Here is an 18,064-nt window from a genome sequence, read left to right on the forward strand (position 1 = left end):
CGATTATTTCAGGTCTGCACCACCCCTTACAATCTGACTGAGCTCAATGGGATCGATTGAGCCATCAGTGTGGTTATAAACAGACTATTTGGATGCATGTAAACAGCTAGTTACACGTACGTGTGTGTTTTTTTGTTTGTGTTTTGTTTTTTGTCATCTCAAAATTTGATTTCTCATGTTGTGTCCCTTTTAGTGGTCCTTCGAACATTAGAGGCAGTTTTCAGTTTTTAAAATATTTTATTCACTAGTATAAAATAAAAATCATTTTAAATTTTTAATTTAATGGTATCTTCTTTTGTTTTATTTATGTTTTATTCACTGTAGAGTCAAATGACGTCCAGCTTCTCCTCTCTGGGCATCTAATGACACAATAATTTGACACAAAAAAGTGGAGTTTCTCCTGATATGTGTTGTTATCTTCTACTAATTAGAATGAATCAAATGAATTGGGTTTAATCACACACAATAGTTGTGATTAAAAACTGTTCATTAGTCTAAACAGAGTAAACAAGGATATTGAGTTATTGAAAGAAAGATAATTAGAGTGCCATTAATTCAGGTGAGGGTTTGGTATGCCATGCTTGTTAAAAAGAGTTTGGAAACTAACCTAGTCCAGTGCTATATGACCTGAGCTTAGAATAGACATTACATTTCCTTTATAAGTCTTCATAGAAGATCAGATCACATTTCAAGGACCATTAATGCATGAATACCAAGGTATATATCTATAGCAGATTGATTCTTCAGCTGCAAAGGAAGCAAGTTGGATATGAATCCTCTGCATCACTGGAAATGAAACTTGTGTTACTGTTCAGGGGCCAACAATAAGGTAAAACAATTCCAATAGTCTGGCTATTTTTTTTTCCCCATTTGCCCCAGTGACATTTTTAGTGGCATACATGGTGGAAATTAACAACAAAAAAGTTTCACATTTCTTTCTACCCACGTATTTTTAAAAGATAATTATCTGATGTATGAATTATTAAACAATACAGTTGTTTTTACTGAAACAAGAATACAATCACAACCAATCTTCTCCTAATTTTTTATGTATTTTGAGTTACTGCCATTTTCATCAGCCTTTCAACATCATTGGATTTGGATTTGTCATTAATTTTATTTTAAGGCTTTATAATTTGCAATAATAGATGCATGTTAACCGTATAAGGTTATTGAGGTTCCTTATGACTTAGCCTGAAAAGTTGTTCAAATGTAAATGAAAATGCATTTTTTGTTTCTACTTGAGATGAGAAACTTGCTCAGCCTCTTGAGAAAACAATACGGTCTCTTATCAACTTTGTATTGAGTCTGAACAAGGTCAGCTAATGTGAATCCTGAAGCTTTTGATCTGTAGTGAACCACACATGCTCAACTGCAATGCTGTTTTTTTTTTTTTTTTAAGCAAAACAAATTTTGTATATTGAAAAAGGATTTATGCCGTTATAAGATTACAATGATTTCATTTGTGTCCTTGAGAGCTTATTTCTAACGCAGCATTCATTTGCTTTGAGATGTTACTGAAGAAAGAGACTAGTGGTGTTTGGGATTTCTGTCTGCATCTGTCTCACTTCTCTAGGTGTCTGATTCATTTGAGTGCAGTGAGGCGACGCTAACAGAAAAATCTCTTCCATATGACATAAATCGCTGGTCACAAGGAATGCTTCATTACTTTCCTGCCGTTTTTCAATCTGAACCCCAGTGGCTTCATGTGAAGCCCTATGATCTAACTAGAATGGAAGTCTTTGGCTATATTTGCAGACCCCGGGTCAAAATGAAGTGGTACATTCACTATAAAATCTCTCCTTAGGCTTTCCTTGATATCAGGAGAGAGATTAGTGTGGCTCTATTGAAGTGGAACAGTGTGCAAGGGCTGTGTACTCAGAAGTGTATACTCGGAACATAAACTGCTCCCTCTAAATGTATGTCTGCATCCAGTTTGGCTAGTCTTTCTCCCAGAGTAAGTCTGATTCCACCATATGCATCCGAAAAAGATTAAGGGGCCTAACAATGAACCTTGCAGCACTCCCTAGAAACCGATATTGAATTTGTGCCTGGAGACAAGAGTCCTGTATGCAACCCGTATGTAAATTGAATAGAGATGTGTCAGCATCAGAGCAATTGGAACAAATGCTGTAAAACCTTGTATTTGTGAGTTCTCCAAGCCTCTAGCAGCCTCAATAAGTTCTTCTTCTTATTGTTGTTGTTCTGCTAAAGTCTGACTTGTAATTGAACAACGATGCTGAGTTTATGCAAAAAAAAAAAATAATTAAAAAAAATAATTGTTTTACATATAATCAATTCCAACTATTCTTTCTTTCTCCAAATTACTAAAATAATCATTACATAATTAATTAAGGAACTGGAATGGTTCTGTGGAATCATTATCGGAACCAGAATCATTCAATTCCTTACTTGTATGTGTTTATATGTAGGCACTCAGGATACATTTTTACCACTGCTCACACTTTATGCTACATAACTGCATACATAGCTTGCTTCACAAGTTCATATTGGAATTTGCATACATCTAATTAAAGCCTCTAGCAGTGTTGATTTAATGAAATGGCAGTCTGCTTAATACAGCCTTGTGCTCTTCCATTACAGCATATTCATTCTCTCTGTGTGATACACTACCACTTCTCTTGATTTTCCACCCGTCACAATTGTTCATCTATTCATAAATTCTCCGCCTTCTAATCTGTGTAATCTGTTGCATTTGTTACAAAAACACATTTGAGATGTATTAAAGATCTGTCCTGCTGTGATTGTGCTAGAAAATCCTGTACTGCAGTATAGGAAATGAGCCGTACACATTTAGAGTTTTTGTAGAAAATGTCTTTAGAACCAGGGGTGTTTACCTTTGCCTTTTTGGAAGAGGACAGTCCTGAAGGAATAAGAGTGTGGGGTTTATTTTTTATTATTATTTTTTTCACAGAGATTTTTAAGATTTTAGAGTTGCAACAGCTTTGAGTAGAGTTTATTTATAATTGGACTAAGCTGTCCGCAGAAGAACCATTTGAAGCAGTGAAGCCTGAAATTAATGGAAAGAAATGTGGGCAGTTTAATTTTTAATGGGTCCACTTCTGTGACAGCTGAACACAAACAGTGTGGCAACTGGCAGAGATGCTCTCAGATGTGACTGTGTGTGCTTCTGCTTCATGGTGTTTAACAGACTATGGAGACAAAAAGAAATTTATTTACCTGTACTAATGCAATGTTTTTAGTTTCAGATGAAAGATCCACATGGTCCGTTCACTGATCACCTGATGCATATTGTACACAAAAACTGTCTGCATGGAAGAGCAGGTTTAAACGTTTAGTTCCAGACTGATTGGTAAAATATTGGTAACTTCTGGGAGTTGGGGAAAAGCAGCAGTCCACTGGGAAACAAAGTAATGCTTACAAGGTGCCAGGCTGATACATCATCCCGTTTTGAAGAAGAATCTCCAAGTAGTATTCAAATATACACAAGCACCAGAATAGTCTATGTAGGGAGTATGTAGGGAGACCAACTTGATTTATGTGCAATGCTTCATGGGAGTGGACAGTCACTGCTCAGCTGTTTTGCCACGATTTCCATTTCCATAGTAAAAACGAGTTCTCTGATTAAATTTTTTGGACAATTAACTCACGATTAAAAATGTCTGAATATAACGGCAGTGGAAATGTCATTTACGCTCAAATGCTGCAGAATCTTTTCTCTTCACTAACTTTACTTTTATTTCATTTGTGCTCACTGTCTTTTAATCAGCAGGGGCTGGTTGCACCAGCTGTGAGTAAGTTAACAATTTTGCCTAGTTTTGACTTAACTTACAAGCACTAAGTTACAACTTATGCACTACTAAATATCTGTGCGTTGCACTATTAAAACGTAACTAAATATTTATAGCAAAATGGTTGGAATAAAATAGCTGATACACTGAATTGTTCTCCTCAAGTTCACACATTTGTCCGAGCAGAGGAAGAGGAGTATTTTACAACGTTTTCAAATGTAGCTCATCCTATCTGATTTTAGAGCAGGAACGATGTGTTTTATAACTAGAGCTTTTGTAATGGCTTAGTTAGTAGTCTGTAGAACAAGCTGTCTTATAGATTTTATTATTTAGCTACTCTTTAGCAAGGAGACATCTGTTCTTCCCTGAAATAAAACACTACAGCGAGATAAATGTATCACAGGGAAATAGAAGAGTAGGGTGTATCTGATTTTAAATCTGATATTTGCTCTGCAAAAACTTTTTTCACTGTGTGTGTGTGTGTGTGTGTGTGTGTGTGTTGCCCATTGTTGTTATACAGTAAAATTAAATAATAATAATATTAATGTGGCTTGCATAATTCAGATTAGTAATGGCAATCCTTTTCTTTTCTGCAACTGGTTCTTTCGGACAGTTTGTTTACATAATCACACAATGACGTCACATAGGACTATACGTAATTCTATTATTAACCCTCTGGGGTCTGAGCTGTTTTATGAGCCCTGGAGGTGTTCTGACAACACCCAATAATGACATTAAAGGGTGACACTGAATCTAGTCTTAGGGTATACTCACACTAGGCGAGTGCGTTTAACCCCCAAAGTGTGGTTCGTTTGACAAGTGTGATCGCTCCGTACCTATCCTGGGTACGGTTAGTTTAACCGTCCCTGGACTGGAAGAGATGGGCCATAGCACGGTTCAGTTGTGTAGTGTGATCGCTAACAGTGCCGGAGCACAGAACAGCTATTCTTGTGTGCGCTACTGTCATCATCACAACAGCAAACATCTTACTACTTGGACAGTACACTCAGCCCAGCTGACAGTCTTGCCTGGCCCGGGACGAGATAATCTTAGATGGGGGCCCCCCCGCGCCCAGATCTCTCCTTTTCCCTTGCTCTTCCTCTCCTTTGCTCTTCCTCTCCTGGTCCTTGGAACTGGACAAGCTTGGAACTGTGATGCCACATTCTCAATAAGTCAGTTTATAAAATTTCACCCCTACTAGATATTCCACGGTCAACTGTAAGTGGTATTATTGGAAAGTGGAAGCATTTAGCAACTCATCCATGTAGAAGAAGACCACATTAAGGGCCATATCTTAACAATCTAAGCGCATGGTCTAAAGCGCAGGGCGCAGGTTTACTTAGGGCGTGTCCGAATCCACTTTTTGTGGAAAAATGGTTGGCGCGCCGGGCGCATGGTCTAAAAGCATTGCCCCTATTCTCTTAATGAGTAATGGCTGTGTTTTGGGATTTACGTGCATTAAACCAATCAGAGTCTCATCTCCCATTCCTTTGAAAATGCCAGTTGCGCTCGCGCAACGGCAGATTTCCTATTTACATGACGGATCCTGGTCGCTTGGATCCAGTCGACTACCTGGTTGGTTCAGTTCATACAGAAGCATCTCTCAGCGGGGCTGGCGCCTGCTACACTTAAAGGAACACACGACTTTTTGGGACTTTAGCTTATTCACCTTATCCCCCAGAGTTAGATAAGTCCATACATACCCTTTTCATCTCCGTTCGTGCCGTAACTCTGTCTGACGCACCCACCGCTAGCCTAGCTTAGCACAAAGACTGGAGGTAAACAGCTCCAGCTAGCATACTGTTCCCAATAAGTGACAAAATAACGGCAACATTTTCCTATTTGCATGTTGTGATTTGTATAGTCACAGCGTATACAAATAACAAGGTCACATGAGACACAGCCATCTTCTAACTATATTCTCAGAAGACGAAGCACTGCTACTTGGCACTGCTACTTACACCTTAGAAGCCCCATGGTGAGGAGCAGAGAGTTTGCTCAGAGTTGGAGTAAATCACTTTGCGGAAGTAGCAGTGCTTCGCCTGTATTATATATTTACTTAATTACTCAATACATTATTCTATTTACTCCAATTTCAGTCTTCCTATATCTAAATGTTGTACTAAAATGGACACTGAGGTCCCACACTCCATTTTGTTATTGTTTAATATCCCGATTCACTTGAAAAAATTAGGAAAATAAAATATCCATTCTCTCTCCACTTCATTGCTGTTTTGGAGATGTCATTTGTGATCTTTCATTCCTGTGGGTTTATGTGAGTTAGTGTTAGACATGTGGTGTAGATGTCACACTTGCACGTTTGTTGTAAATGCTGCATTGATGTGATGTTTTGTGTTGTATTTCTGTGTGCCGCTCACTGTGACAGCTTCTGTGTCTGTCAATCGTCACATTTGCTGAGCTCCAGTGACCTGTAGAAACACAGCTCGCACTTGGCTCACAGTCATTTCTCTTTTTAGAGAGAGAGGCAGCTTTAGTTCACTTGGTTCACAAAGAAAGAATGGAAACCCGTGACAGCTTTAAGTGGGAAAAATGACATTTTTTAGCTTCAGAAACACTCCAGCCGGTACATTTTCTAAATATTAAGCAGACTTTTCAGAAAATAAGGGTGGACATAACTATATCTCAACCCATGCTTAGTGGGAAAATGAACCTGCATGGTGACATTTCTGCAAATGATATTTCGCTACTTGTACTTTTCACAATACTTTCAAAGTTAAAGGTCCAGTGAGTGATGTTAAAATGTCCAGATCTATCCAAAACAGATGAACGTGATTCTGACAACATTTTATTATGTTGTTGTATGTATCGTGGCATAAAACTGTATGTATAGGTACGTTTTTGGCCAAAAAAGTAAATAGAGGCTAGTTTGAGACATCTAGAAACCAGAATATCATCAAGGCTTGAGTTTTTTTTGTTTTGTTTTTGTTGCAGAAACAGTGATACACAGTGATATCAATAACCTCCACTTCCATTTGCAGACATAGCTTTTTCTGTATCAATAAATACCTGTATACTGTAGGCACCTTATGATATTTTTCATATGAAGATACATTTTTATCTTTCAGTGCTCACATTTCATAGTTAAGGTTGTTTGATCTTGCAAACCAATTGCTTCACATTTAGTTTGCTATATTTTATATTAAAAAGGAATTCCCATATAGTTTCCATATGCATTGAATATGTTAAATCCATGTTCATTTATATTTAATTAGAAAATAAACAGCACATCTTTTAGCAGATGTGTAAGGTTAAACCTGTAAACAAACTTGTTGTATATTGTGTTAACACAAACGCAGCAGTCACACTAAGTTTGTGTGTGTGTCATAATTGCCTGAATACACCGTTATACTCTTCTAAAAGACACAATAAAACTCACACATTGTTATTCTACTGAGCTAATGGTATTTTATATCCCTTAAACATAATCCACACAGAAACTTATTTGCAGTTTTAATTAAAACGTTATTTAGTATGTGTATTCATCTGTTTAGCTGATTTCAGGTTTTTCTATCCTTGTGCAGACATTTGGTCCTCACAAAACCTGTACACACACATACACATTTAAATTATTATTTTCATTGTCTAAACAACTAAGGATATAAAGAATATAAAACTAGTTGTATCCCGTATAAATGTACCTGTGCATTCTATGGTCCATCTGCTTTCTGTTTGACAGTCTGTAAGTGAGAGATCTGCCTCTGCACTTACTCACCATTTATCTCAACATGGGGACAGAGGAGGAGTCAATCAATAAATGGGAAAACAAAGTAACTTGGATTACTTATTTAAAAAAATTACTTTAATAGTTACTTGAAAAAGTAATCTGATTATGTAACTTGTGTTACTTGTAATGTATTGCCCCTAAAACTTCTCGGGTTATGACTGTAACTCTTGTTCCCTGAGAAGGGAACGAGACACTGCGTCAGTGACGACACTATGGAGAACGCCCCTTAGCGTAACGTGTCTGAAGCAGGAATGAAACTAATCTAATCCTATTGGCATTGCATGATAACGTAGCGTGTGACGGCATACACGGAAGCCACAAAGGGACGTCGGCACACAACAGGCAGGAGGAGGTGTGGCAAAGGGTGTCTCGTTCCCTTCTCAGGGAACAAGGGCTATAGTCGTAACCCGAGATTTTCCCTTTCGAGGGAACTTGCACTGCACCGATGACGACACACGAAAATACCCACTGTGCCACAACGAAACCTGCCTGTCCCAGTGTGAAGCTGTCTCAAGCACAACTAGGATGAGAGTACTCGTGTGCCGGGTGTAGAGGGGAGGTCCAGACTATAAAATCTCATGAATGTGTGCGGAGTGGCCAAGCCAGCCACATCACATACTAGGGGTGTAAATCAGACAGTTCATCACGATACGATACGATATCGATTCTCTCAGCCAGCGATACGATATTTTCCGATACTTCAAAAAATTCCACGATTCGATTCGATTCAGGGCTATATCGATCGATTAATCGATATTTAGATATTATGTTCACACAACCAGTTACGTTTTTATTAACTCACAAATGCAACCAAAATATATAACATGAACGTTTAATTAAACTCTTTGAAAATTGCACACCCTACAGAAGTGGTCATTTGCAAGTACTCCGTTCTTGTTCATTTTCATAAATCATGTTTTTTATTATTATTGTGCATTCCAAGTAATATCAATCAAACTGCAGCTGGGTTGTTTTGATTAATAACAATAATAACAAGTTAAAAAATACAGGTAAATTACAAAATTAAAGTTAATTGAAAGTATGCTTTAATATGTTAAAAGTTTTTTTTTTTTTGTTTTTTTTTTTTTTTAGCAGAGCAGATACATTCACATTTCATCTTTCTGAGTCAAACAAAACCAAGTAATTGCTATGATAAATAATACAACACTCGGTTAATCTTCATAACGTTAATCTCCTCAGCTGACATGGACGCCTGACAAACTTTGTTGTTGTGATAACATACACGCAGTACAGAGAGCTTTTCCCTCACCACTAAACGAGCTGCTTTAGTAAGGTTCCGTGAAAATGTTTCAGGTTTTATTTTCCTTTTACGCCCTTTAGAAGATATCACGAGTTCATTGAAATTATCCATCCTCGATCACTTTTAGTCAGCTTTGACGAAACTCCTCTTAGCCAGCGCGTCTTTTCAAAGTGACATCTGACCTGAATACTGCGCGCTGAGTCGCTAAAACGGACTTATCGTGTTGTGTTCACCAACAAGGGTGCGAGTGCTTGTCTGTTTCTGCTGTAAAACATGAACTCGCGATGCCTTGACAGCGGACAATACCGGCTTTTGTGAAAAAAACTTGTTTAGGGTTTAGTCAGTCTTGTCAGGCGTCTTTTTCAGATGAGGAGATTAACGTTACACACCGGCAGGCGGTTGGTGTGTAAACGAAAATGTGCGCTTTGGCGGAAGGATTTTACGTGAGAATGTGGAGGTGTCAAAATAAACGTGTATATCGATATTTTAAGTGTGGAATCGATGCATCGTATCGTTAGACGTTATATCGATGCATCGATCCATATCGATGTATCGTTACACCCCTATCACATACCTCATGAATAGGTGCCCCTGAAAGGAGGGCTCGAGAGGACGCCATACATCTGGTAGAGTGAGCCCTCACGGCCAAAGGTGACTGCAAACTGTGCACCTGATAGGCAGGGAAATATCCTGAACAGTCCAGTTACTGATGGTCTGTTTGGATGCGGGAAGCTCCTTCTTGGGCGACTCGAAACACACCACCAACTGGTCGGCCTTCCTCCACTGAGAAGACCTCTGAACATAGATGTTTAGTGCTCTGACAGGGCAGAGTAAATTAAGTCTCCCATCTTCCACCGTCACATCAGGTGGGGGATGAAATGCCTGCAGAACCGTCGACCTCGCCATATTAGACGGCACCTTAGGGACATAGCCCGGTCTAGGGTGCAAAATGGCCTTAATTCTCACTGCAAACTCCAGGCACTGCAGAGATATGGAGAGTGCCTGGAGATCTCCTACTCTCTTAAGAGAGGTGATGGCAAGGAGAAAGACCTCCTTAAGCGACAGGTTCTTGGCCTAAACCTCTAACTCCAGAGGTTCGAAGGGGGCCTCAACCAGCCCTTCGAGAACCACTGCCAGGTCCAATGTGGAAACTCTGGTCTGAGTAGCAGGTCTCATCCTACAGGTCCAACAGAGGAAACGTACGACCAACTGATGTCTTCCTAGAGGCCCATCACTCAGAGGAGTGTGGAAAGCCGCAATGGCAGCCACACACACCTCGAGTGTGGACGGGGCAAGATCAGCAGAGAAGTGTTCTTGGAGGAACTCCAACACTGAAGCCACCGGGCAGTTAATGTACCCCTTGGTTTTCAACCACCAATGTAGGGCTCTCATGTGCAGCAGGCCAAAAGGTATCATGTTGGACGCAGCTGCCATGAGCCCCAACAGTCTCTGAAACTATTTTACAGTTATGGCACAGCCTAGCTTTATCCTGGTCACCATGGCCTGGATGGACTCGATACGTGCAGGAGACATTCGTGCCTGCATCGTAGTCGAGTCCCACACCACCCCCAGGAACCTAGTCTGCTGGGTGGGTGTCAACACGCTCTTTTTCATGTTGAGTCTCAACCCCAAGCTCTGAATAGCCACGTTTCCACTGTCGGGCCAGTGCGAGCCAGGCTTTAAATAGCCTCTTGCCAGTAGCACCAGGCCCAAAATCTGCTGCGTTTCCAGTGTCGGGCCAGAAGCTCCACAGCGCTTCACTAAAACACGCCCATAACACGCCTCTCTGGAATAACCCATCTTTTCACCAACAAATGGAAGTTTTATCAGAAAAGAATCATTGAAAATCATCGTAAAGAAATCACTGGAAACAGCGTGATCGCAAAACAAACATGATAAAAGTGACCTTTTGCTGGCATTTTTGTTGTTTACTTGAATATTTAAAACCCAAGCATCAATGTTTTACCACAGGTTTACAATAAAAAGTGATACATCGATCATAATGAATTAAATTATGTCAAAATTGCACATTAGTCACACAGAAATAAATTACCATTAGGTCTATTTTACAAAAGAAAGAGGACACTTACTTATTCAGTCGAGGCTGTTTCTGTTTATTTGGTAGTTACAGGACATATTTACATCACATTTAGAAAGAATGATCATTTCTACAAATATGCCACCAAAAATACGACCTGAGGAGCTTTAGCACTCTCTCGACTCCCAGTAGGCTACATATATTTTCAGTCAGAGAAACAGAGGAAGCTCCCGAAAAGAAAGTTGCTTTATTTTATGGTAGTCTGGTATAAAGAGACGGTAGGCTACTGACAGATGAAATAAAAACATGATTGTGATAGCCTTTATTATTTGTCTGATTTCTTCAAGCGTTCATATTTACTATGCTTGCTATGGTAATGTTTAGCGTGCATAGACTTTTGCATCGCGTATAAATATTTTTACCTTATGATCAGAATCCACATCGGATCACAAACAGAAGGCATTCAAACATGAAAGTGAGTTTTGAGGTAAATTATTTTAAAAGTCTTTAATGCTGACAGAATCATCCGGCGCTGCCGTCTCCCGACTCTAGCCCGAGCTGGCCCGCTTTGGACCAAGGTATTCGACGGGCCAGAAAATCCTGGCTGTTGGCCCCCGATGAAGCCCCGGAAGTGATAGTGAAAACGCGACTGGCCCTGGCACGCACTAGCACGCCCGGCCCTGGCCCGACAGTGGAAACGCGGCTAATGTAGCCAAGGACGACATCTCGATGCCAATTCTCGAGACTGGGCCAAAATGAGCCAGTCGTCAATGTAGTTTAGCACACAGATGCCCTGGAGCCTTAACGGGGCCAGGGCTGCATCCATGCACTTGGTGCGAGGGGAGAGTACTAGGCCGAATGGAAGAACCCGATATTGGTACGCTTTGCCCCTGGAAGCGAACCTCAGGAACTTCATGTGAGATGGAAGGATGGAGATGTGGAAGTATGAGGTCTCATATGAGTTAGGACATCTTTGCCTTTGCCTTCCTGGCCTGAAGTACGGTCCTCAGATCCGCCTTCTCAGGAGCCTGTGGGTGAGAACGCCGCCTAGAGTCCCAAGGTCTTTGAGGGGGTCCTCTAGAAGCGACACTCTCCTTCTAGCCCTGCCGGTATGAGGGGCTCGATGATGGCCGAGGCTGCCCCCTGGCGGCAGCCTTTTTGGACCTTGAACGGCGAGGGAGATACTGCCTGAATGCTGCGCTCTGTTTCTTCGTTTCCTGGAACCTGTCGATGACCGCATTATCAGCGTCGCCGGACAGACCAGTAGACGAAACTGGGGCATCAAGAAGGAAGGCCCTGTCCTTCTCCTTGATACCTGACAGATTAAGCCACAGATGCCTCACAGATGCTGCCATGGAGCGACCGATGGCACAGGCCGTCTCCTTGGTAACACGGAGAGACAGATCTGTGGCTTTGCGCAGCTCCGCAATATCTTCTTCAGTAGGACCCTCGCCTTCATCAAGGTCCTTCAACAGGTCGGCCTGATAAGCCTGCAAGATGGCCATAGTATGCAGGCTCGCACCAGCCCGACCTGCCACCATATAAGCTCTGCCCACCAAAGCAGATGTAGTACGACAGGGTTTGGTGGGCAGCGCCAGGGCTTTAAGGGATGACACAACGTCTGGGGAGAGATAGCTGGCTAAAGCCTCTTTAACACGCGGCATCATCCCATAACCATTCTCCTTAACCCCCACGATGTTGCTGTAATCCAACACCGGGTGATTAGACAGACACACTGAAAATGGCCTGTTCCATGACTTACACAATTCATTGTGTTAGTCTGGAAAGAATGGCAAACCCCGACGTGAAGGCTGTGATCGGTGCTGTAGGAAGCGCTCATCAAGCTTGCTTGTAGCCTGCACTTCCTGCCTCTCTTGTGGCCAACTGATGTTAAGCTTGGCCACAACACACGTCACAACCTCCACAAGCTCCTCAAACACATGGGTGCAGATTGAAATGGCACGTGTGATTCGTTTAGATCCTCCGCCGTGATGCTGAGCACGTCTACATCTGAGTCAGACAGCTGCAGCACCGGGCTCTCAACCCGAGGGGATTGAAGGGATCTGAGCTATCAGATGAGGACCGAGAAAGTGCCGAAGCAGTCTCGATCCCCTCTGCTAACTCTCTCTGTGAGCCCCACAATCTGAGCCGCAGGGAGCGCGAGCCTGGCCGGCTTCATCAAATACAGCCAGGCGGGAGCGTAGCAATCAATAGTGCTTCACAGTGGTGAAGCTCTCCCCCTCAAGGGCTGCCTGGGCATGCTGCACTCCCAAGCAGTACACACACATATCATGTGTGTCCCCACCCGTGATAAAATGAGGGCAGGGATGCACACACTTTTTAAACTGCTCGCTTGCCATATCACAATATGTATATCACGAACAACACCAAATAGACGATTCACACAACAGAGAGCGCTTGCTGAAGAGAGAAAGCTAATGCTGTTGTGTGCCGGCGTCCCTTTGTAGCTTCCGTGTATGCCGTCACACTCTACGTCATCACGCAACGCCAATAGGATTGAATTAGTTTCATTCATGCTTCAGACACATTACGCCTAAGGGGCGTTCCCCATAGAGTTGTCATCGACACAATGCGAGTTCCCTCAAAAGGGAACTGCTTAGCAGCCATTGGTGGTAAGTCTTTTAGATTTACTTGACAAAGTTTGTGGGAAACTATTTTCAAACTGTGTCTTGCCAAGTTAGAAGCTTACGGTGGCCGAGAGAGCTCAACACACTGCAACTAAAGAAAACATACAAATATAAAAATTTTTTTAAAAAAAATTAAATTAAATTAAAATTACATCACATGCTGCAAATACTCACAAAGCAATGAAATACAGAAACGTGCTACAAATACTCATAGCTTGCTCGGCCACGTAAAAGGTACTCATACAATAATATAAAGTAGTAATCTACATGAAAATCTTTAAAAAAAACTACACTGAAGCTATTAATGGGTGCATTAGATTTTATAATTTACATGAAAAATAAGAGCGGTGTTTTGATAAAATGGGAGAACAATTTAGAAATTATATTTGTAAGAATAAAGATCGTTAAATAATTGCACTAACAACATTATAGTTTCCACATCTGGTATCCATGGTTCTTAATTAGTTAACACCTGTTCTGTTTCAATTATTCATTCCATGTGTTCATTCAGTTCATAGTTCGGTGACGTCTGTGTTACGTGGTTTGGCTACTTCTCCTTTGCCCTGTAATTTCTTGAGTATTTGTGATTAAAGATTGTTCTTTGAGTTATCTCCTTCGTCGCACACACACACACACACACACACACACACATGGGTGTACACACAAATGTAATGTTTTTACATTTTCAAAAAACATAATTTAGAATGATTTATAAGCTCTTTTCCTCATGGGGACCAAAACATTTCCTCACAAGGACAAGGATTTCGGATATTGCATCATTGTAAGGACATTTTGTAGTGTTTACCTGAAACACACAGACACACACAATTTATTTTTTCTGATTTTTTTTCTAATACTTTTATATTATTATTATTATTATTATTATTATTATTATTATTATTATTTTAAAACAAGTTTCTAATGTTGTGATTCATCTGGAAGCTTGGTCTGTTTGGTTCATGGCTCAAAACTATTGATTATTTTTTCCTTGTGTAATACCTTTAGAGAAAATGAATGTGAAAAATATTTCCAGAACCAAGGCTGTTAAGAAAGTGGGTGGTCACTGTTGTGCTCTGTAAAGCTGTTGTGCTATCTGTTTCTGCAGTATGATTGTGTTCGCCAGCCCCTGCTGCCTGTACTGCCCTTTGTTCTTTTCTATACTGCATCCATCACTGATTCATGAGGGAAGCAGACATTTTGTGCAAATACAGGCTTTGTTTATACCTTGGATTAACATGTCAGTGCTAAATACAGATGTAAATAGGGACCAACATGCTTTGTGATCACTTAAACCACAATTAAAGGTCAGCAATTGCTAATGTGTCCTGATACTGTGTGCCTCACCCTTGTGGAACATAAGTCTGCTTATTGTGTTGAATGTGCTCTATAAAGAGTTCAATTTCATGACTATGTTTCTTAAGTACTTAAAAACTTAATACACATTTTTGGAGTAAAGGGACCTATAACTCAGGATAGGAATGATATATCAACAAATCCCTCTGTAAAAGCCTTCAGAATATAATAGTATAAGACTGGAAAAGTTGGTTATTGTAGGTGTTTCTAAAGTGGATATATCTGACTCTGAGTGTGAGAAAAAACTACCTTAACAAACACACATAACAACAGTCACAAAAAATGTCCATCTATAACTAATTGAATCTAATATTCCTCTCATTTCCCATTCCCTTTAAATGCCAGTTGCGTTCGCGCCATGGCAGATTCACTATTTACATGACGGAATTTGATAGTGGAAAGACCAAACGAATCTCCAGAGCGCAAACGGATCTGCTCGTGCGCGAGGTAAAAGTGTGCAAGTAGACCATCTACGGGACAAGCCGGATTACACCATATCTTTATGTCCACAATAATAATCTTTTACATTGTAATCCATTTACATTTATTTTTAATATTTGGCATGTTTGTGTGCTGCTGTGCATCCCTATGTGTTTAATAAGCAGAGTGTACGCGCGTTGTGGACCCGCCTATAGGCGCACATTACTAACGTGCTCTTTAAATAAAAAAAATTATGCACCATTGAGTTTAGACCAGGTTTTAGTTGGTAAATGGCTCAGTCTATTTCTGTTGCCTCAAAATAGCAACGCGCCAACAATGCGTCTGAACACACCTCGTTTTCAGACCAGCACGACCATGGGCGCAAATGCACTTGCTATTTAACGTGGTGCAGGACGTGAAAATGATAAATGTCTCAGGCTGAAACTAGCCAAAAACACTTGCATCGTGCTTGGCGCTGAATTGCGCCGGATGTAAGATAGGGCCCGTATATATCCATGCCTGCACCATATGCAGGCCCCTCATCGATCTCCTGTCGGTTCTTTTCACCTTTTTGGCTGTGCTTATGTTTTGGCGCCTGCGTTTCACACGAGTGGACTGAAAAAAGTTTGCTAACCATGTCGATCAATCAGATGTGGTTTTCGGCTGTAGATTCCCAGGCAAACTTTCGCAGTTGGTTATTTCTACAAAGGAAATGCCCATATTTGGATTAGACAGCGCTGTGTAGGAGACTGAGAGCTTTACAATGATAACAGGCATGACATGTGTCTGTGAATGGAGACAGCGCAGGAGCTCGCGTTAGAATGCTAACTTTTGATGATTTCCGGTAGAAATCTAAATGTGCTAAGTTGACAAAATATAATGAAATAACCACCTTAATGTGTAATGTTGACATATTACAGCAAACTGGCTCGATGTTTTCACCTGCTGTGTCTCGCCTTAAAAGAAAATAGCCATTTGAATGAAAATTTCTGGAAAAACCCAAACATATATGAGCACATTAGTTCAGGAAAAATCTTCAGGATGTCTGATTTCACACCAGTCGTGTGGAACAAACACACTCGATCATGTTACATGTATTTTAGCTCCTAGTTTAACACAAGGTTAAACGCGTTGCTTTGGACAAAGTTACCTGGTTTATGCAAAAGACCACCTCACTTATAGTGGTGACATTTATAGAAGATTTGCAGACCAGGATCTAAAAAAAGCTTTACCTATGCCTGAGGATTTGCATAAATTAACTGGGAATTGTTTAAAAAAAAAAAAGGTCTTTCCATTATTGTCTATTAAACCCCGGGTGTTGTGGTTAAAGGCGGTCACATTTTGACATTTCAGATCGAAATAAGATCAAAAACCTTTGGTATTCGCAAATGAATTTTAACGGAGCCTAACCTGCATATGACTGAGATGAGTTTATTGCTCTTTTCCCATTTTCTGTATGAAAGATGTGGGTGGGTGAAACCATTCCAGAATTCATAATGAAATATCAGAAGCCAGTTTAGCAGCAGAAATGTGGCGTCTTACACCTTCTCTGCTGAAGCATCTGCTCAGAAACACCAGAGGCTTTGGGTTTGGCAGCTCCAGTATCCCTGGAGGACCATCCCAGACAAACTCTCCCAACTGACAAATGATCTCCAGCAGAGAGAAGAAGGTGCACTCATTACACTCACCTCCTACACGTATGTGTGAGATTCAGGTATACCCTAGTTTATGGGGTATATATACCCTAGGTTATTACCCCAAATCCTTGTTCTTGTTGAGACTTTTTTTTCCCCATAAGAAAATCAGATTATAAATCATACAAAGTGATGTTTTTTGAAAATGTAAAAATGCAGAAAATTGTCTGTGATGGTTAGGTTTAGGGGTAGGGTTATAGTGTAAAGGAATAGAATATTACAGTTTGTACAGTATAAAAATCATTGTCTATGTCTTATGTCCCATGAATGTCCCATGAAAACTTATTATGGACGTAATATATTTTATAAGAATATACGTAGCATTTTTGTGGACACTTAATTGCATGTTATTTACATGTTATTTAGTTTAAAATGCAATTAGCTGTTTTTTTTTTTTTTTTTTTTTTTTTTGTACAAAGTACATCTTTATATCTCATTTCATAATTACTTTTGTTTTCTTTGAAATATGGTTAAAGTGTACTGCTGAATGCACTGACAAGCATTTATAGTTAACTAAAGGATATATGGTCCCACTTTATATTATGGATGTGTCTTTAACTAGTATGCACTAACATTTAAATTAATCATTTAAATGAATCACTTTTTCGGCCCCCAGAAATGTTTTCTCACCATACTTGATCCAGTACATGGTCTCACAAGACCTGTTTCAAGTGAAACGAGTCCGATACTGTATTGGTGCAAGAAATCCTTAAATTAATGCACATAATTTACATGATATCCACAGATTCACTTAAATATCTACAGGTATATTGCACCACAGCAAGTAAACATGAGTTGCGTCATTATGCATGAAATGCAGAGTGAAAAGTTTCATTAGTGTTGATGACTGCCCTCAAACTTTCAAATTAAACTGCTTCAGTGTGTCAAAACTTGTTCTTTCTTAACTTTTAGGTCACTTGGCGTGCCTCCAGGAAGAGGAAGCTGTCCTCTGATTGGCCCGTTGTCCTTTGACCTTATCTATACAGACTACCACGGCCTGCAGCAGATGAAACAGCACATGGGCCTTTCCTTTAGACAGCACAGGTCAGTTTGAGCCTCTGTTCCAAAAACTAAGATGCCTTTCTGTCTTTTGAACCTCTGGCTGAGCAGAGATTAATGATGCTGTACTATG

The 18,064-nt window shown here is 40.3% G+C and overlaps 1 protein-coding gene across 1 annotated transcript in view; it reads left to right on the forward strand.

Moving 5' to 3' along the window:
• Positions 1-18,064, forward strand: part of mgat5b (alpha-1,6-mannosylglycoprotein 6-beta-N-acetylglucosaminyltransferase B) — a 122,759-nt gene that overhangs the window by 74,807 nt on the left and 29,888 nt on the right. The window contains exon 9 of the mRNA XM_079866191.1: positions 17,845-17,976. Coding sequence (XP_079722317.1) covers positions 17,845-17,976 — 132 coding nt within the window. The remainder of the gene's footprint in view (positions 1-17,844; positions 17,977-18,064) is intronic.

The sequence above is a fragment of the Squalius cephalus genome (genome assembly GCF_949319135.1).
Source record: "Squalius cephalus genome assembly, chromosome: 1".
NCBI lineage: Eukaryota > Metazoa > Chordata > Actinopteri > Cypriniformes > Leuciscidae > Squalius > Squalius cephalus.